The sequence below is a fragment of the Prunus persica genome, chromosome G5, assembly GCF_000346465.2.
Source record: "Prunus persica cultivar Lovell chromosome G5, Prunus_persica_NCBIv2, whole genome shotgun sequence".
NCBI classification, from domain to species: domain Eukaryota; kingdom Viridiplantae; phylum Streptophyta; class Magnoliopsida; order Rosales; family Rosaceae; genus Prunus; species Prunus persica.
The window spans coordinates 15,276,291-15,297,679 of NC_034013.1; the positions used below are offsets into that span (position 1 = coordinate 15,276,291).

General features: G+C 38.6%; 4 protein-coding genes across 5 annotated transcripts; 3 read left to right on the plus strand and 1 right to left on the minus strand.

Moving 5' to 3' along the window:
• Nucleotides 1,504–5,383, plus strand: LOC18778054 (hydroxyproline O-galactosyltransferase GALT6). The gene is made up of 7 exons (XM_007210230.2): nucleotides 1,504–2,732; nucleotides 3,254–3,486; nucleotides 3,566–3,856; nucleotides 3,957–4,085; nucleotides 4,181–4,354; nucleotides 4,492–4,599; nucleotides 4,714–5,383. Exons 1-7 carry the CDS (start codon nucleotides 1,916–1,918, stop codon nucleotides 4,921–4,923), a joined length of 1,962 nt encoding a protein of 653 aa, XP_007210292.1. The 5' UTR covers nucleotides 1,504–1,915; the 3' UTR covers nucleotides 4,924–5,383.
• Nucleotides 6,037–8,910, plus strand: LOC18777113 (transcription initiation factor IIB). Its single transcript, XM_007210119.2, has 7 exons — nucleotides 6,037–6,905; nucleotides 7,109–7,133; nucleotides 7,411–7,540; nucleotides 7,629–7,753; nucleotides 7,878–7,966; nucleotides 8,319–8,395; nucleotides 8,466–8,910. The coding sequence occupies exons 1-7, from the start codon at nucleotides 6,550–6,552 to the stop codon at nucleotides 8,594–8,596; spliced, it is 933 nt and encodes a 310-aa protein (XP_007210181.1). The 5' UTR covers nucleotides 6,037–6,549; the 3' UTR covers nucleotides 8,597–8,910.
• Nucleotides 10,615–12,687, plus strand: LOC18777004 (AAA-ATPase ASD, mitochondrial). The gene has a single exon (XM_007209845.2). The coding sequence runs from the start codon at nucleotides 10,901–10,903 to the stop codon at nucleotides 12,449–12,451; it is 1,551 nt and encodes a 516-aa protein (XP_007209907.1). The 5' UTR covers nucleotides 10,615–10,900; the 3' UTR covers nucleotides 12,452–12,687.
• LOC18776734 (DDT domain-containing protein DDR4) lies at nucleotides 14,486–21,124 on the minus strand. 2 transcript variants are annotated; one of them, XM_007210269.2, is made up of 12 exons: nucleotides 20,510–21,124; nucleotides 20,283–20,393; nucleotides 19,186–19,272; nucleotides 19,041–19,078; nucleotides 18,877–18,958; nucleotides 18,032–18,138; nucleotides 17,671–17,827; nucleotides 17,205–17,297; nucleotides 16,902–17,025; nucleotides 16,175–16,217; nucleotides 15,879–16,070; nucleotides 14,486–15,776 (listed from the first exon to the last, which is right to left on the minus strand). In XM_007210269.2, the coding sequence occupies exons 1-12, from the start codon at nucleotides 20,900–20,902 to the stop codon at nucleotides 15,032–15,034; spliced, it is 2,172 nt and encodes a 723-aa protein (XP_007210331.1). In that variant the 5' UTR covers nucleotides 20,903–21,124; the 3' UTR covers nucleotides 14,486–15,031. The 2 variants fall into 2 exon arrangements, with proteins under 2 accessions (XP_007210331.1, XP_020420434.1); XM_020564845.1 differs by having other exon boundaries at nucleotides 15,879–16,067; nucleotides 20,510–21,095.

Sequence of the window (21,389 nt, forward strand, 5' to 3'; positions counted from 1 at the left end):
TTTTAGAACAAATCAGAGCCTAATAAGTTATGCAAAGACAACATAACTCACTCTCATTTCCTAGTTTTAACTATATAATGAATCTAGTGGTAAAATAACTCTACGATAATAACGATTATATTATTACGGTTATATTTCTATCGGTATCATGATAATTTTATTTCCATTCTCAATATTCATAGACATTGAAATATGAGCAAGACATATCCCATGAATTTCTAAGAACCCTAACAATGGCTATGAAATTCAACACAGAAACACAGCTACATAATAAGGACTATAAATTTTTAGGACTTAGGAGGAGGATGAAAAACAAAGGGATGGTTTTGGGAAAGTTTCTCCTAAAAATGAGGTGTTTAAAATCACAGGCGGACCTTTCAACAAAGATCCCAATAGATTCATTAATCATGATGAGAAAGACAAGTTAATTAATCTAGTTAATTAATTCAGTTTAATCTAATCTAATAGTGAAATACTGATATATAAAGTCCCTCCACGCGTGAGAGCAAAATAAAGGACATTTCTTGCCTCCTTACCTGTAAGGAGATACTCTTTCTCTCTGCGAATCACAATTTGATACATATGCAAAAATTATTCATCAAAAACACAAGAAGAAACGCTTCTGCATATCTGTCATACAGGAATGTAGGAGGAGACACTTGCTATGCATGGCTGCTCCACCATCCCAACGGTTGCTTTGCTGTTTTTCCACCTTTGTGTAGCCTCCTACGCTGTTCTAACGGCCCTTTTTTTTTTTTTCCTTCTTGTTTCTATTGTGCCCTCAATTCTGATCGTGAGCACCTTTTCATTACTTTTAGCTGTTAAAAATTGTTGGTAGTGCATGGCACATTATAAAAGTGGCAAAAGATAAAGATGAGAAATATGAGAGTCAGAAGAGTAAAAGAAAGAATAATGTTCAAATTTTTTCTTTCTTTCTAAAGGGATCTAGATAAGTTTTTTTAACTTTTTCAGAAATAAAATTTTACTACTTTTTATTAGGTGTAAAATTAGAGAAAGATTTTTATAAAACGGGAATAGTAATTTTATGACACGTTTAATAACATTTTTACACCTAAACAACTCTCGTTGCAATTAAATATTTCTCGTAAAATTGACATAGAAAATTTTCATGATTTAAAATTATCCCTAAACCCTAAAACAAGGTGCCAACTAATTGAACTGGTAAAGAAATATTCTTGTTAGTGATACAAGGTTTGTGATTTTATTTTATTTGATTGAAGGAGATTGAGATTAATACACTCAAAATGGATAAATGATTTAGGTATAATTTAGATATAATTTGCATAATCAATATCTTAATTAACAAATTACTCCTTTCGTTATAGATTTATTTGCCAACACTCCTTTGATTGTGGATAAATACTCTAGTAAACTATGTAGGGGTAACTTTAGGGTTTACTGTGTTTTTGCTGTCCAGAGTTCTGCCTCGGACTCACCGGCGAAGTGGCGGGTAGTGTTGATTACTACCAGCAGATCCCAACCCCACCACCGCACACAAATAATTATTTAATAATTTCCACTTCGCATCAAAAAAACGTCTCTTCAAATTTCAATTTCAATCACAATTCCGTTTTAAACCGGAGCACCACTTTTTGTTTAGAAAAAAAGAAAACTTGTTTCTGATCTTCCAGGAAAAAGCTAACGTCACCGACCTGGAATTCAAAATCGACCAAACACCTCCTCCTCCTACTTCTTCCTTAACTCTTTCGTTACGCGTCTGTATTGCAAGTTTGCTGACCCGTCCCTCTGGTTCTCTAACTAACTCTTGAATTTGAATAAAAGACTCATTTTTTGGCAAAACCCAGAGTTCAAAATCCCTTTTTTTGCTCTGCCCGTTGGAAAGCAGTTTGCTTGCTGGTATATTGTAGGGTTTTTGAGTTTTATAAGATTGGGGATGAGGAGGGCCAAATTGGACAGATTCGGCACCTTCTTCTCTCTAACCAGGCAAAGATCGGTTCAGATTCTGATTGCTATTGGGCTTCTGTACCTACTGTTAGTCACAGTGGAAATCCCCTTTGTGTTGAGAACTGGGTTCAGTATCATCTCTCAGGACCCCTTGTCTCGACCCAGCAGGCTCCATAGCAAGGAAGCCGTTGAAGAAAAAGACGCCCCAAGTCGACCTCTCGAACAAGTTTCACAAAACTCGTACCAGCCGACTCAGAGTCGACCCAGCGAGTCCAATATCGTCTCGGGTTTAGTATTCGACCCGAAAACATTCGATTCCCAGCTTTATAAGCCGGCCAAGGTTGCTTGGGAAGTGGGGAGGAAGTTCTGGGAAGAGTTGCAGGCTGGGAAGGTCCGAATTGAGGCCAAAAAGGTCGAGAACAGATCAGAGTCGTGCCGGCATTCGATTTCGTTATCCGGGTCGGAGTTTTCGGCCCAGGGAAGGGTCATGGTGCTGCCGTGTGGGCTAACATTGGGCTCGCACATAACGCTGGTGGGGAGGCCCAAGGCGGCGCACCAGGAGGCTCAGCCCAATATAGCGCTGGTGAATGACGGAGAGTCGGTGATGGTTTCGCAGTTCAAGGTGGAGTTGTTGGGGTTGAAGACTGTGGAGGGTGAGGAGCCACCAAGGCTTTTGCATTTCAATCCAAGGTTGAAAGGGGATTGGAGTGGAAAGCCTGTGATTGAACTCAACACTTGTTATAGGATGCAGTGGGGCTCGGCTCTTCGCTGCGAGGGCTGGAAATCAAAGGCTGATGATGAAACTGGTAAGTGATTATTATAAAGTTGAAGTTGGTTATGTTTGGTATGGATGCTATGAATTGCTCTGTTTTCGTTTCTATTGCATGTTGTCTGAGAATCAAGGCATTAGTAAATTTTGTATATTGTTTGGTTAGGGAAAAGGAAGTGGGTTTAGTGCATTAGTTGTTGTTTAAGTTTTTAGCATGCCTTGGAATTAGAACATTGTAGCTAAGCTACTGCTAAAAGGCAATATAAAAGTCTTGCTTAAGAGTGTGGAGTGGTTATGCCAGCTTTATGTTCAGCATGCGGGGTAGTTATTACAAATCAAATTGTGTTTCAGTTGTTATGAGCATAGTGAATAACTGCTTATTGATAATATGCTCCAGAGAACAACATGAAAATTAAAAGATTTTCCTTTTTTGGTTTTTTGCCTCATTTTTCTTGTTTCTATCGTTGTGATTCTTAGTCATTTTGCCCATTAGTCCTTGAGTTCATTTATCTTTCATGTGCCACCGCCAAATTGAGTAATTCTGTGGGCTGGTTTTAGTTGATGGTCAGGTGAAGTGTGAGAAATGGATTCGTGATGATGACAGTCGCTCAGTGGAGTCCAAGGCAACATGGTGGTTGAGCAGGCTGGTAGGCAGAACTAAAAAGGTGCCTGTTGACTGGCCATACTCATTTACAGAGGAGAAATTGTTTGTTTTAACCCTTAGCGCTGGTTTGGAAGGTTATCATATTAATGTCGATGGGAGGCATATCACCTCTTTTCCTTATCATAGTGTGAGTAATATTCTACTTCCTCTTGACCTCATGATGATTAATGGGATTTTTTGCTAAGATTTTGTTATATTTTTTACAGGGATTTTCTCTTGAGGATGCCACTGGGCTGTCTCTGAGTGGGGATGTTGATCTGCACTCTGTATTTGCCGCGTCTTTGCCCTCATCCCATCCTAGTTTTGCTCCACAGAAGCATCTTGAGATGTCAACCAGATGGCGTGCCCCACCTCTTTCTGAGGGAGGTGTTGAACTTTTCATTGGTATCCTTTCTGCAGGCAACCATTTTGCTGAGAGGATGGCAGTAAGGAAGTCTTGGATGCAGCACAGTTTTATCCAATCATCAAAAGTCGTAGCTCGTTTCTTTGTAGCACTGGTAAGCAATAGCAATGAAGGCCCTTGAATATTTTGTGGTTGGTTGATGTACAATTTTTCAGTGTTTGATTCTCAATCTCTTTGTTGATATCTGGGGACAGCATGCTAAAGGGGAGGTGAATATCGAGCTAAAGAAAGAAGCAGAGTTTTTTGGTGATATTGTTATAGTGCCTTACATGGATAACTATGACTTGGTCGTCTTGAAAACTGTTGCCATCTGCGAATATGGGGTGAGTTGTGGAGTAAACGCATAAATGAAGATGTGATATTGTTGATCATTCTCCTCACAATAATTTTATTAATAGTGGTGTCTCTTCTGTTTCAGGTTCGTACAATGTCTGCTAAGTACATTATGAAGTGTGATGATGACACATTTGTTAGGGTGGATGCCGTTATCAAAGAAGCACATAAAGTACCAGAGGGTAGGAGCTTGTATGTAGGGAACATAAATTACTACCACAAGCCTCTACGCTATGGAAAATGGGCTGTGACATATGAGGTATGAACGAACTTACTGTTTCTGAGACCTTATACTGTGTAGTGAATAATTGCAAACCCACCCTGGTCTTCTATATGTATTGATGCACTTTTGATGTTAATATTCATGGCCATTTGTTCACTGTTTTCTGGTTTCAGGAGTGGCCAGAAGAAGACTATCCACCCTATGCAAATGGACCAGGTTACATTTTGTCATACGACATTGCAAAATTCATAGTATCCGAGTTTGAGAGACGTAAATTAAGGGTAAGTAACATTACATGCATTCTGTGTGTGTGTCTCTCTCTCTCTCACACACACACACTATACTGTGATGGATGGCATGCTTAAGTTGATTATAAACATTTTGAACTTTTGCAGTTGTTTAAGATGGAAGATGTAAGCATGGGAATGTGGGTTGAGAAATTCAACACTTCAAGACCAGTAGAGTACATGCACAGCTTGAAGTTCTGCCAGTTCGGGTGCATAGAAGATTATTATACAGCCCATTACCAGTCTCCGAGACAGATGATCTGCATGTGGGACAAATTGAAACGGCTGGGACGGCCTCAGTGTTGCAGCATGAGATAGTAGTTGTGGTATTCATGACCCCCATCTTGAGAATCTAGGAAAGAAAATGGAAGTTTTGCAGTCATAGCACCATCATATTGTATAGTCTGTGGAGGACAAGTTGGTTGGTTGATGATATGATCTGGTCCCTGTACAAAAAAATTGCCTTCCATATATTCTTTTATTGTTCCTGCCCTTTGTTTATTTCTTTGTTTTTCGACCTGAGGCCGGAAGGAAGGCGATGACGATGACGAGGTCCAACCAGATATGTGTAGCGAACATTTGCATACAAATCCAGGTGCTGTAATTTTGCATTTAGAATTAGGAGAGCAAGCAACAGATGGAATGAGATGAATATAATTTATATTCAAAGCACTCATGTGCCCACTGAAAAGTGGTATATATTCTTCTTCACATGGACATGGATCTTCAAACGACAATCATCCTGTTGATGTTGGGCTGTCAATGAGTCTGGTTTCAATGCTTACAACTTTGGTCGTCCAGTTTCTCCACTAATTTATTTTATTTTATTTTATTTTTAAACAAACAAAAGTTGGTTTAGATTTGGACTGTTTAGTTAAAGAATTTTAACGAAGAATTTGTTTATAGTATTCAGCTATTGGTGGCAGCCCGATATTTTGAACCCGCTCTATTGGGCGGGGTCCACTCTCTCTATGCCAATGTTCATGGACCGGCCGGTTCGAAAGGCCTCCCAAATTCGTCTTGATATTTTGCTTTGGAAAGTAATTAGCAATTTAGGAATGCCGCGTTATTCTTGCCTCAAGGCTTAATGATCTTCCCATAAATGAACAAATAAATAAGAAATCTAAAACCACTGCTAGGGCAACTGGCGGTGCTCTTTTGTCAATGTACTTTGCCAATTGCGTAGAGGGATATTTGGACTCCAATCTAATGACATTCTCACTTGTAATCGGGAAAGAATAAATGTGTATGAGATCAATTACTTCACACATTCAATCTAATTCATTGTTTCAAGTCTTAGATAAAGGAGTTTAATGTGCAACTCACATAACTTTTTATCCTTTACATGTTAGTAAATGAAAGAGAAATCATGGATTGAAATACCCATATGTTAGTATATAGATGGAAAGTTAGAATGACGTGAAGGTGACAACACGGGGTTTGTTGAAATATCGTGCTAACAGGTCACGTGATGTTATTTTCATCGATAATCATTCGTACATAAGAGTCAAACCAAAGAGTAAACTAAGTATTATCTATAGATTTGCATGAAAATCAAAATCTTAAATTGGATATGCTATTGAATTACATCCCAAATTCTCTAAACAAGTTAAATTTGTTCATTGAACCTAATTCCCATCAAATTCCCATATCAAGCCATTAGCCCTATCAAACCCAACGGCCAGCACTCACCAACTCACCCCTGCATATAATCGGTAGATAAGTTGCAAAAGAAAGGCAGATCCAAAATTCCAATTTCACCCTCATTCTTCCTTCCCTTCCAATGTATATATAAAACCCTCCGTTACTGCTCACATCATTTTACAGTGCTCACTGTAAACACCCCCAAAAACGAAAAACAGAAAAATTATAACGGTCAATCAGAAACAGACAAGACAAAATCCCAAAGAAAAGTCAGAGGAGAAAGAAAAAAACATTTGTGGAATGTCGGACATATTTTGCCGCGACTGTAACATGCTGACGGAGGTTGTGTTCGACCACTCAGCGGGCGACACGATATGCTCGGAGTGCGGGCTCGTGCTGGAGTCTCGCTCCGTCGACGAGACTTCCGAGTGGCGCTCCTTCGCCGACGAGTCCAACGGCAATGACCCGAACCGGGTCGGGGGACCTGTTAACCCGCTTTTGGCCGACGGTGGGCTTTCCACCGTTATCTCAGGTCCCAGTAACGGAGCTTCCTCCAATGCCTTGCCGTCCTCCGTCGGCAGGTGGCAGTGCCGCGCCTCTAAACCCGACCGGCATCTTCTCAACATCTTCAGTGCTATTGCTATTATGGCCGACAGGTTCGTTTTGATTGGTTTGGACTTTTAGTTAAATGTTGTGTTAATTGCTGTTTGGTTGCTGGGAAAGTGGAGTAAAATGAGAGACTAAAACTTTGACACTAAAAAGTTAAAAAGGAAGAAACTTTTATGATTTATTGCGTCATTATTCATGAGCAGTGTCGATTTTGAGCATAACTGATGCCAGTTTATGTGTGTCACTGCAGGTTGGGGCTTGTCACAACCATAAAGGTATATCAGTATCTTTACCATAATTTCCATTATGTCTTTTGCTTATGTAATTGGTTTGTTTTCAAATTGTCAATTTGGTATTTTGATTTACAATAGAAGTCAAAGGAAATGCTTTACTTTTTTTGTCCTCCAATCTGTGTTAGTGTTTATAGATGATTCGAACATGATTAATGTTTCAATTGAAGTTACATTTTTTTTTGGTATGTGTTTTTGATGCATCATTTCTTGCTTTAGAACTATGATGTGATCTTTATGGTTTTGTTATTCTGATTACCAGGATCGAGCCAATGAGATATATAAGAAGGTGGAAGATCAAAGACCTCTGAGAGGACGCAATCAAGATGCAGTTGTGGCTGCTTGCCTCTACATTGCCTGCAGACAAGAAAATAAGCCTCGTACTGTGAAAGGTATGAGGGCATTTTTGTGTTCGTAATCAGTGACTTGTTTTGTATTTCTTGTGAGCATGGGAGTTGCTAAACTTGTGGGTTTCAACAGAAATATGCTCCGCAGTCAGTGGAGCTAGCAAGAAAGAAATTGGGCGGGCCAAAGAGTTCATTTGGAAACACCTTGAGGTTGAGATAGGTCAGGAAATAGGAACCATTCATGCTGGAGACTATCTGGTGAGTTTGCTACATGAGCTCTCTTCATTACATACATTGCGTCTATATGTATCTCAATGTTTAGCTTTCTTGTTAGAGATGTGTTTTGCATGATAACATAATTTTTTCCGTCTTTTATATGTAGAGACGTTTTTGCTCCAATCTTGGAATGAAGAATCTGGAAGTCAAGGCTGCCCAAGAAACTGTGCAGAAATCTGAAGACCTTGTCATAAGGTTAGATCTTGTTGTTGGCCGTGCTATGTTTGCTAGAAATCAAAATATTATATCTATGCTATAACTGCACAAGAGGAGAGAGAGTCCTTAGATGTTTATGCTTGAATTTAAACTAAGGGATGTTATAAATGTTAGGCTGAGGAGTAACATGATATCCAAACCAAATCCATGCCTTCATCAGTGTTTTAATTAGACTAAGAACTTTCCTTTTTTCCAATTGAAATTTTGGATCTTGAAGTATATTAAAATTCAGAACATACAACCAAATCCCTATAATTTCAAATTTTTTGAAGCATTAGTGTTGATGGTTTCTTTTCAAGTTAATATAAGTAATGCCCTCCCACTTCTGCAGGAGGAGCCCGATATCGGTGGCAGCTGCAGTTATATACATCATAACCCAACTATCGGATGACAAAAGGACTTTTAAAGGTTAGAAAGCTGTGGTACCTATTTATTCATCCTCTTGCAAAAGCCTATACTAAGTTCCATTTTATTGCAGATATTTCGCTCGCTACTAGAGTGGCTGAAGGGACCATCAAGAATTCCTACAAAGACTTGTATCCTCATCTGCCACGCCTAATACCGAACTGGTTTGCCAAGGAGGAAGATGTCAAGAATCTCTGCAACTAAAACTGGTTGAAGGTGATAGCTATCAATAACAGATGCAGCATCGAAAACAATTTAATGCTTCTTCCTTCATTTTAAGAAGGAAATGAAGGTAATAGGAATTCTTTCTGCTCTTTTCCTAGTTCTATTTTTACTTCCCATGTAAATAGAACAGGCTTTCCCTCCACCTCATAGTCTTTGATAGAGCATATAGTTGAATATGACTCATGGAAATGGTTCAAACATTGAGTTTTTCCCTCTAAATCAGTTTGTAAAAGGGCCCTCACCCTTGTATTGGCATGGAACCAGTTATCTAGTGAAGTTGCTATCTTGAATTATTGTGGGTGAATTACCATAAACCCCCCAACCCCTTTTGGAAGAAATTTGACTTGCAATATGATGCTCTTCATCTTCCACAAAATTACAAAATTTTCTATAGCAATGGACAATTTCTGTGATTTCATTCACGAGCAAATTATTGTGCTACAAAGGCAAGCATGACCAGTCCAATAATTTCAAGGTTGGGGGAAAAGGAGAAAGAGCTCCCTCCAGTCTCCATGTACCTCAAAAGTAGGTAAAAAGAGAGAAATTGCTTAGACTATAGAAACCAAATTTGAACTGGTCTACAATTTTTCTTCTGTTTCACCTCTCAAACTCAATGTACTTCTTGTTGGGAAACTGGCCTGCCACAGAGCCATGTGAGTGACGTCATGTTACTGAACCATTCATCATCTTCTTCAACCCAACAAAGGAAGTTAACCAAACCAACCCCATGAGAAGACTTGGCAAAAGAAGATAGTAAAAGTTTTCATGATTATTTACAAGTTGGTAATGCTTGCAAAGAATCATCAATAAGTTGAATCTTAAAAAGCATCAAATGTTTGATCTGAACCAAAGATCTATGAGTTCTGATAGGGGAGAGAATCTCATCTCATTCACAATCATCATGATGAAGCCAAGGAAGTTGATGGTTACATGACAGAAAGAAATGCAAGGTCGTCTCGTCTCAAATTCAATCATGTTTCCACGCACTAACCAGACATTGATTTGAGCATAAATAGACTTTGTCTATGAACAACAATTAACGACAGTCATCCATACTTGCGTGGATGATTTCCAAACCATAAGAAAAAATTGGTTCCCCGACATTCCACGTCACTTTTGCTAATTACAACTTACAAGTAAGCAGATCGTGTGTGCAAATTGCATGATGGGATTTGGGGTGAGGTTCTGTTCGTGTGATTAACCAACTCTTTCTTAATCTTGTTTTTTTTGTGATACAAGCGATGGGAAGAGGGAAATCGAACCTAATATCTCGAGTGCAAGGAATGCTCTTAACCAATTTATGTGGTTGTTAATGTAGAGAAAGAATGACAAGTCCTTTACATCAAACTATGGAATATCCAAAATCTCATTAGTTAAAAGATGATTTTCCAGAAAAGAGGAAAACCTAAAGCTACAGGGAAAAAAGTTGTCATTTTGTTTAATAATCGAAGTCACCCAAATATTTATAATCCCATGCGCAGACCCACTTTCTTCCTCGGGGTGTCTTATGTGCGTGACACGTGTTCAATAATTGACCCTTGTAGCTATGGATTAGTCACCTCCCATCCCATGCAATTTCTGTACTTTAATCTGGTCCACACTCCACGTAGCCCCACCAATGACCAATCAATCTCATCCTAATATCACAAGTTTGTGTTATGTTTGTTTTAATCTCCCATCTCTCTCTTTGTAATCATGTTCTTTTCCGATTCGTTTACATAATTTCCCTTGCTTTTCGTCATTTGTTTATAGAAAAGTGATTAAAAAGGTTTACATTTTGACCATATTAGATCACCAAGTAATGACATTTATTAGACATATCAATTGTCGTATTATATGATTAGTTAATTACTGTAAATCACAGTTCCGTATTTTTTACCTACAATGAATTATTTCTCTTAACTGTAAATCACAACTTGGTGCAAGTGCTTAAATTTGTATTATTATTTAACTTTTTTAAAGTTATTTTTATACATGTATCAGACCGTGATTCCATGAAATAAAGAGACTCCCTCTACAAATAATCTTCTTAAGCTAATGTGATCCAGAAATATGGTTCCTTTTAGTACTAGTCTTGCTTATAAACTCCATTCTTCTCTCATTATCTACCTACCCTTGGTTTACAGTCTCACTCAAAATCAAATACAAAAGCCATGAAGAAGAAAAGGTCTAGTCCTTAGCCAATAGAAATCCCGAAGAGTCTTATCAAAACACCAACACAAGTACCATAAAATCTAAATCCTATTTACTTCAACTCAAGAACCACAAAACCAAGCCAGAAAAATGATGCCCCTGCCATCATCAACAATGACCCAGATGTGGGCAACAATGGGCTCAACTTTAGCCAGCTTCATGTTCGTTTGGGCAATCATCCGCCAGTACTGCCCCTACGAGCTTCGTAGGTTCTTTGAGAAATACTCACACAGAATCATGGGCTACTTCTACCCCTACATCAAAATCTCCATCCATGAGTTCACTGGGGACAGGCTCAAGAGAAGCGAGGCCTATTCTGCCGTGGAAGCCTATCTCAGCAACAACACTTCAAAGAGCGCCAAGAGGCTCAAGGCAGAGATGGTCAAAGACAGCAGCAACTTGGTTTTGAGCATGGATGAGTACGAGAGAGTTACAGATGATTTTCAGGGTGCTAAGGTTTGGTGGGTTTTGTCCAAATCTGTGTCTCCAGGAAGATCAATGTCAATGTCTTACTATCCAGAGCAGGAGAAGAGGTTTTACAAGCTCACTTTTCACAAGAAGTACAGGGATATAATTACAGAGTCTTATTTAGACCATGTGGTGAGGGAAGGGAAGGAAATCAGGGTGAGAAATAGGCAGAGGAAGCTTTACACAAATAGTCCTGGATACAAATGGCCTAGCTACAAGCAGACCATGTGGAGCCACATTGTTTTTGAGCATCCAGCTACTTTTGAAACAATGGCATTGGAGCCAGATAAGAAGAGGGAGATCATTGAAGATTTGGTGACTTTCAGCAAAAGCAAGGATTTTTATGCAAGAATTGGCAAGGCTTGGAAGAGGGGTTATTTGCTTTTTGGGCCACCAGGGACTGGGAAATCTACCATGATTGCTGCAATGGCTAATTTGTTGGGTTATGATGTTTATGATCTTGAGCTCACTGCTGTCAAGGACAACACAGAGCTTAGGAAGCTTTTGATTGAGACCACAAGTAAGTCTATAATTGTGATTGAGGATATTGACTGCTCACTTGATCTTACAGGCCAGAGGAAGAAGAAGGCAGACAAATCTTCTTTGGAAGATGAAACTAAGTCCAGTAAGGAGAGAATTAAGGAACCAAAAGAAGAGGGACATGGCAGCAGCAAGGTCACTCTTTCTGGGCTGTTGAATTTCATTGATGGGCTTTGGTCTGCTTGTGGTGGTGAGAGGCTTGTTGTGTTCACCACAAACTATGTTGAGAAGCTTGATCCTGCCCTCATCAGGAGGGGCAGAATGGACAAACATATTGAGCTTTCTTTTTGCAGTTTTGATGGGTTCAAAGTTCTGGCAAAGAATTATCTGAAGCTTGAAACACATCAAATGTTTGATACAATTCAGAGGCTGATGGGGGAGGTCAAAATGACCCCTGCTGATGTAGCAGAGAATCTCATGCCTAAGTCCCCACAAGATGATCCAGATAGATGCCTTTCAAATTTCATTCAAGCTCTTGAAGAAGCCAAGGAAGAAGCAGCTAAGAAAACGGCTGAAGAAATTAAGGAGATTGGTGCAGCCGAGGAGAAGGATGATGATGATGTGCAGACACAAGAAAACAAAGATGTTGAAATCCAGAGTGATTTGGTTGGCAATGCGAATGCGTCGTTGTAGCAGAGTCTAACTTTTGTAAAAAATTTTGAATTTTCTGGAGGGGCAAGTGGCTGATTATGGGGTTGAGTTGATGATGTTAAGAATTAATATTCTCCTTTTGGGTAAAAAGTTCTGCAAAAGATATCTGTTGAAGCAAAAATACTAGTTAGAGTTGAGCTGATCCAAAACCTTTCCTACTTTTTTCATTTGGGTGATTAAATTTAATATTAAGTACGTAAAGTTCTTTTTGCTTAACAGTAGTGCTCTAGCACATTTTGACTCTCAGTGGTATAAATTTTTATACATAAAAGTATACATGCTAGCAAATATTCTAATCTCGGACGGTTTATGATCAAGTCGATTAGTATTTAAATGTATAGTTCAAATTCAAAGTCTACCATCTCTCCGAATACATAGTTGACTACAATGTTTGGATCTGGATTCTTATTTTATTGCTTGATCAGTTCAATCAACTACAAGAAGGTTGGCTAAGAACATGAACATGAAACAAGTCCAATTCCATCTTAGTTCAGAATCATTGGTAAAAATATATGGTGGTGCAGAAAATCCCACATAACATAACATAACAGATGGGCATTTTTATTAAAACCAAAAACAAAAAAATCTTCGTAACTTGTAAGTGAGATAATTTGATCGAATTAGTACTATAAAGCCATGATGAATGGACGGCAGAAGTGATAGGACAAAAGACCACGTGAGTGATGTAGACTTGGTGCTCGATCGTTTTGGATTTCTTGTTTGTTCCAACTTGGAAAGAAAGTAACTCAAACTCATCCACATTGAAAGGGACTTTTCGCAGTGGCCACGCAATTGCACCACTTTCTCTCGCAAAGTGTTCGACACTATCTGACTTACTCACTATCAGTTGGTTTTTTTTTTTAATGAAACAAGCAAAATATTTACGACGAAGATCCTCCAAGGATTCCAATATTACGAAAGTCAAAACAAATTGTAACGACTAAAGAATAGGGGAATTAGAAAACCAAGCACAAGGATGCACATAATTATTTCGCATACCCATTAAGGCATCCGCAACCATATTTGCTTCACAAAACACATGTTAAATTGTTACGTTCTTAATATGTGAAAAAAAATACTCCACCAAACTCACTCTGTCGTGATACAATGTTTGGACCCAAGGATCAAATAAAAACTAAAAAGTACCTTCGAAGATGGATGAAGGATTGGACCCCACCACGGGCCCTATGCAATAGAAACATCTTTGTTGTTGTTTTTGGACAGTGTTTGGAAATTGGATGGTTCATATTTCATGGAAATAATTTTGGGCAGCTTGTCTTTTTCATACATTAAATAATGGATATAGGTACAGGCCAGGTTTACATGCAAATAGTATATGCCTATTTGCTTGTGGGGGCACTGAGCAAGAATCATGATGGATATTTTTTACCATCATAAGATCTCTTGATAAAGGTATTCTGAAGAATGAGTTGGCTTGGCTGGAGAACATTTATTAGAACCATCATATGATGCTTCATTTCTTTTGACCTTTCCTTTGACTAACATTATAGCTCTCGTGTGTTTGTTTAGGGGAGGGGTGATTATGGTTAGAAAAAGACCTTCATATTGTCACATCCAAACATTAACCAAAACTTAATTATGGTGTTAAGTCTCTTTTTTCTAAAAAGAAGACTTCTATCAAAAAGTCAATTAAGAGATTTCAGCATGAGTCACGTTGCTGTATGGTCCAGTAACCTTCTCCACTGAACAGATTTATTCAATTGCAGGCTGCAGGTTAGGTAATTGTTCAATAAATAATTCCCTAAACCCCACCAGAGAACAAAATCTTTGTCCCAATTTGATTGCCAAAGTTAAGATAACGCTAAAAATAATGTTCAACATGGCACAGGTAATGCTGGTATTTCAGAATGAAATCAGCAAAGAACCAAAAACTCCGGTGCACGAGGGCGGACGGGTGCACAAAATGACACTCCCAGACTCCCTTTCTCATATAACGACTCCATCATGCTTACAATGACCTTCATTTGTGCCGAGCAAAAGGTAATAAATCCAAGATGGCTGGTAAATGAAATGACAAATAAGAAAGCCAATCTGAATACAAGAGAAAGTACAATTACCTTACCTTCTAAGGGAGGATGGTTCTATATTATAACACAACCAACCCAAATAAGCTCAGATTCAAAGGCAGATCATTATCAGGGATTCATGAACATGAGAGATAATACTACAAAGGCTTTGGCTTTTAACATCTAAGGCCAAATCTTTCAGTTACAATATTAGCTGAGGGTTATTGTACATTGATCGGATGAACTAAGCAAATCCCAACAACTTCCATTCATCTGTCCTAGCTGAGCTTGTAGGTTCCTTCGGATGTCGACATACTAAAAAATGACTACCTAATCTACATAACTCGCCGCATCATGTTGCGACCCTGTTGCAAATCATGCACCAAGGTTGTTGCTTAAATTATGCCTAGGAGAACTCTGGCCACAACTTTCTCCACGGGCACTGGCACAAAATTTCTAAATTTTACAATCGTACAGAGTTCGGCTTCCTTGCAATACACAATCTTTGCTGTCTCGCAGAGGGGGAACCGTCACATCACAAATCATCCGTATCATCTTTCATCATTGTGTTTGGACCATCATCAAAACCTGAACCCGGGGCAAGCTCATTTAGGTCGAGGAAACGTCTTTTCTGTACACCTTCGACTTCATCTTCCCCTGGACTATTTGATTTTCCAGGTGGCTGGATTTGCTCTTTCTCAACTGTCGTCTCAGGGTAATTTTCAACAGCCTGATCAACTTTCATTTCCTGGTCCTCATCATTACCATCTGAATCTTGACTTTCCATTGAATAATCCCCATTCTCACCTGCATCATAGTGTCCATCTGATGCATTTGATTTCTCAGGTTTCATAGATTGCTCTGGTTCTGACTCTGAGAATTCATATTGTCGATAATCAATGCGATTTCTGGTGGCCCTCTTACTGCGTCTTAGACCAGACTGGAGCTCATCAACTGACCTCAATTTAGTTTCCCTCCTAGTGCGGCCTGGCAATTTCTTAACTTTTCGGGGTTCATCACTATCCTCGCTTGCACTTACGGAATCTTCTTCCTCCTCTTCTTCCTCCTCTTCAGCATTTTCTTCCTCAAAATGATACTCCTCATCTCCTTCAGAGCTACTAGAAAACTTTCTTCTCTCTTTACGTTTCTTTAAGTATTCCTCGTCATATATAGCTTCACCAACTATATCATCATCACTGTCAAAGTCTGCCTCATTATCAGAAACTGCTTCAACAAATTCTTTCGCAGAATAACGTTGGGGCCTCTGTCTTCGTCGATTGCTACATTCAATACATAAAATTCAGTATATGAAAAAGGCCAATGATTTAAAATATACTGGAGCTGAACATCTTAAAAAGAAGAAAAAGAAGAAATTAGCTCACCCTCGATCCAATTGTTCAGATTTGTTATCTTCTTCAACATCATAATCATAATCAGGTGATTTAGGAGATGGAGCACTAAATCCTACATGCTCATAGGAATTTGGAGTAGCATTCCATTTACCATTACTAGAAGCTTCTGGTTTCACAACTCCCTCTCGTTTCTGTAAAGGTTCCGGGGATGGCTGCTTCCTTCTAAAACAGGAGTAGAATAAAAATAAGTCAAAAGTACTTTATTCTGAGAGAGAGAGAGAGAGAGAGAGAGAGAGAGAGAGAGAGAGAGAGTATGAAACCCGTACTTGGTTATCTTGATTGCCTCATTGATGGACCGGTCATAATCATCTGCAAAATTATTAACACAATCGTCGGAATCCATATAGCCATTGTCACATAGGAAAAATAACAGTAACTATAAATATTGGTCATCTGCTACTTCCCAGAACTAAATTTAAAATCTACATCATTCAGGTAAAACTCAGATTAAAAATTCATGGGACAGCGCCCCCACATTCCCCAAAAATCCCAACACACATCTAAACAACCTTTCCATCTATGATAGGCACCAACCTCTTAGGTAACCAACTACTACCAAAGAATATTGCTCACAAAATCAATTAGGATTTCATATCATTAGACGACAGTCAAAAGTATACATTAATCTGATCAGTTCATCTTAATCCGTCACCAGTAACCCAGAAACACAACCACCATAAGAAGAAGCCTTACCAACAGCCACATACCCTGCCTGAATCTAGTTATTCTTTTTTGCTTTTAATAAGAACCTGCATCTAATTATACAAGAAGAAAAAAAATTGAAAACCACCACTCTTAAGAGTAGAACTTCAGGTTTCTAACAAGCAAAATACATCCAAGGTAACCTTTCAATTTGGTTTTACTCTGATTCAGCGATATGCCCACAAGTTCTCAGTGGTTCCTCTATTTTGGCTAAAAGAGTCACTAGGTTTTTTAAGCAGTGCAATTGTCATGGGAAAACAAGGACAAAAGGTAGAAGTTTGTTTCCCTTACCAAAAGTGTAGGTAACAGGCTTTCTGTCACGGAGAGAGCGCCCTGGACCAAGGCCATCCACAGTCAAAAAATTATCAAGGAGGAGAGCTTGTCTGTGTTGCTTCTTCAGCAACCTCTCTTTCCTCTGTGCAAGCAGCAATTGTAAAAAAAGGAAGTTTATGAGATGAAATTTTTACTAGAAACAAGAAAAAGATGAAACGGCAATTCTCCCAGCAGATTAGTTGAGAAAATATCCTCCAACCACATACAAGATATATAAACCCAAGGAGGTTAAAAGGTTGGTCAACAATTAGTATTACGTACCTTGTGAACCTTCTCAATCTCTGCAAGCATGTCTCCTTTCAACTTTTTTCCTAGAGAAGCCTCTGTTCTATTTTTACTTGAGAAAAGTTTCTCCTGTGATAAGAAGATGCTTTTAAAATTTGGACCAGCAACAGATTCATCAAAACGCTTAACAATACACTTTCGCAAAAAAGGTTTTGTATGAACACTTGAGTTTATCACATTCTACTAATCCAAATCCTATGTGCAGTTTTTATTACTAGTTTTTCCATATATACGAGATAGGATCCGATAAAGAATGTGATAAACTCAACAATATTTGTCTCAAATTCTGATCAGTGGTTACCAGTTTCAGAGGTTATCCGTATTCCAGAAATACTTGAAAATGAAAACTGACTCAAACATTCAATCCTAAAAGTTTTGCAAGGAAATAAGAATACAGGGCACAATAGCACATACAGATGGGAATACAATTTTAGTATCTTACAGAAACATCTTGAAATTCATCAAAATTGGTTGCAACTGTTTCCCACTCATACGTCGCACTAGGAAGGACCTGGGAACCTTTCGCTTTTGCCTTCTTCACCTCAACCTTCCGTATCTCCCGGTATAACCTATAACCAATTATTGGATCATCTTCATACCTGCAGCAACCACAAACATCCAGTGGATAAACACTCGAACACAATTATTCAATGTACCCAAAAACAAAGAAGTTGTGCAATATCTCTAGCAGTTGGTGAAAAAGATGCTTGACGGACATTTCACACAACATTGGAAAATAATTGGAACCAAAAAGGTAATTTATTAACTAAAACAGTTTTGTTAAGAAACTTCATTATATTTACCAGTAAGAGATTCCTTGTGAATCACCTCCAACGCGTTCTTTACGAAATGTTGAAAGTTGAACTCCATGCTTCAGTGAGTTGTCAATATAGTTCCGAATATCCTCTTGCTGCAAAACATCACCCAAGATTTATTCCTTCTGGTAAAGTAACAGAAGCATAGAAAAATCATTTGAGAAGTAGGTAATACAAAATCAATTTTCTAGTTCTAAAATCATGATTTGCATGTGATAAATCCTAAAAACCAATTTTGAAAAGGGGGAGAGAGAGAGAGAGAGAGAGAGAGAGAGAGAGAGAGAGAGAGAGAGAGAGAGAGAGCGAGAGGTACTTGGTCATGCAGAGGGAGAAAAAAAGAGGAAAACTAAGTATTGTATGCATCATCTAGTCAAGGAGGGAGGTCGTTCACTTCCCATTTCTCTCTCCTTCAGATAAAAGAAAACAAACTTCTCAAGAATATTACGAGATACTATAGCAATATCGTAAACCACATTGGTTTTGACGGTGCCAGCAAGCTCATATAAAGTATTTCACATTGTCCAAAGACTTGATACTGAGTCTTGTTTTCAACTAGGAAGAGAAGGGGGAGGGGAGGAAGAGAAGGGGGTACATAATGAAATCCAACTCTGTAACATGTACTGGATCTACAATAGATTTTTATGTTATTTTTAAGGGAACAGTTTTGTAAGTTTGGCCATACAAACTATCATCTTGCTTAGGCAATTGACCAAAAGGTTACTAATAATATTTATGAATGGATTTTACATTAACTTTTACATAAATTTGATACTAAGCGTGACATCTGTAACCAGCAGCTGGAAGGCATTAAATCTTTATAATTAAATCTATACCTCAACACGAATATCACAAAGTGCTTTCAAGATGACCACACGAACCCCAGGATCAAGTGTTTTATACACCTCGACCTCCGCCCTATCAAATTAACATTATGTGACATGTTATAAACAGAAAAATATTCATATTTTAGAGTAGACAAATACACATGAATGCTCACCCATGTGAAGCAACAATGGGTAGATCTCCATCTGCAACCTGCAATTGGAGAGAAATCTGAATTAGGTTTACTGATTCTGTAGAACTACAAAACAAATTGGCTCTGGCTAAAATCTTGCCAAAAATAGTTATATGAGTAAAGTTACCCAATGCCACCAGTCTCTCAACTTTCTGCACAAAACAGTGACCCAAGTATCACGTGTAAGTGCCATTCGCGTAATAGGAGGAATTGCCTATAAAAGAAATCAATTAAAAGTTATGGGCAAGCTAGTAGCAATTTCATTGACAAACTATCAACAAAATATTAGCTTTCCAGAAGCATGGGCTTTCATGAGGTCAAATAAGATTAAAATTTTACAGACACATTTTCAACCTAATAAGCAAGACGATGACCACAAAAATCCACATTCAAGGAAAACCTAAAAAGGTTTCAGATTTATTTGGATTTTGAAATCTGAAAGGACAAAAGGAAGGATTGGCAAAGGGTGAATAAAGATAACATAAGAGTAGCGAGGAAGGCATGATTACCAAAGAAATAAAAGCAAAGATGGTCTTACATAAGGGTGAATAAAGAAAAAGGATTCACATAATCAACCACATTCGGTTGACTTCTCTAACCACATTAGTCTTTTCCATAGGATTGGGTACAACATTAATCTTCTCCATAGGACATGTTTTCTGCAGAAAATTAGTCAAGATTCCATCCAAAATCATGCCTCAGCAGCCACCAAAAAACTAAGACATTTAATCATTCCATATTATGATTAAGACTCTTGCATTAATATATACAGATTCTGATACAAACCACTGCCAGTCACACCATATATGTGTTGTAAGAGCCTGAAAGAAAGCTCCAGACTGTTCTTTTACATCTATTTCTCTGAACTTTAAAAGGTGTTCACAAGGACAAGGACTCAAGTTTTAAGGCTACTTTAGGCCAGGATTCTTAAAACCACGGATTATGGTTGTTGTTAACAGCTGAAAGATCCACAAAGCAATTTTAATAGCAGAAATAATCACCCCCATGAAAGTAGTTGTTTTCATTTCTATCTACATTTTGAAGGGAACCTAAAGCTTAGCATGGATGAGGTTTTCCACAAAGAAGTGCCTAACAACTCTAATGGACTACTTAGCAAATTTAAGTTCTTGGAGAAATGCTTCTGAAATTTTAAAAATTGAAGCTTTATAACAAAAATTAACTAACGAACCTAACAATGCACAAAGTTACGAGTGTTCTACCAACCTTCAACAATGGAATGTGAATGTCACTCAAAGTGTCATTGGGTGTAATCAAAGCCGTCTCCAACTCCTCAGCCGAGAACTCAGCCGAGATATTTAGAAGCGGCCGAAAAACCTGGCAAGCACATAACAAAAGGAAAAACGCATAAGCCCTAAAACACCAGGAAACAGTCCCAAAACCCTAAAAGGTCGAAGCTTCAAGAGCTAAAAATCGAAGCTTTGGGGGCTCACGTGTAAGAAATTGAGTACGGAAGCCAATTCCCACATAGAGCGGAGGGTCCAGCGTGGCAATTGCGAGGGCGGGGGAGGACCCACCAGCGGCGTGATAATCTTGCTGGCGCTGCATTGCTGCGGCGACGACGACTCGTCGTCTCCCTGCTGCTGCTGTTCCTTTTTGGCAACGGCTCGTCGTTTCTCGGCGGGCTGGTTCTGCTGCTGCTGGTACTGTTGGAGCCGAGCGGCGGCGCGTAAGGTGCAGGCGCGGGAGGGACGGTTGCTCCTGGACAAAGGCGGGGTAGGGTTTGCGGTTGATGTTGCGTTGTCGTTTTGAGGGGGCTGCTGTTGTTGGGGCTCCGGCGAGGATCGGGCGGCCGGGATCGGAGGAAGGGAAGATTCTAGAGACATGGTTTTGGGGAGATCGAGAGGGAGGGAGGGTTTAGAATGAGATTACATGTAGAGGATCAGCGAGGTTTCTCGCATTGAGGGTTTGGTTGGGTTGATTTTGTTTTCAGAGTGAGAAACACAGAGAAAAAGAGAAGGGGCATGGAGGACCAAAAGCTCCAAACCACCATTCACATATCACACAGGGTTTATTAATTTTCCTTAATATTAATATTAGATTTTAATAATTTGAATTAATAATTTGATTTTTTTATATGAATTAATTATTAATATTAATATTTGTGTTTATGGGACTGCACAGATATATGTAGGAAACCGAGAAAGAAAGAAAGAGAGAGAGGGAAGACGGGTAAATAAAGTTGATTTCAATTCAATCTCTGTAATTGGCATTAAATTCAATTTATAATATTTATCTTTTATTTTTATTTTTATTTTTATTACAAACGGACCCTTTTTTATTATATTTCCAATATATAAATAAATAATTAAT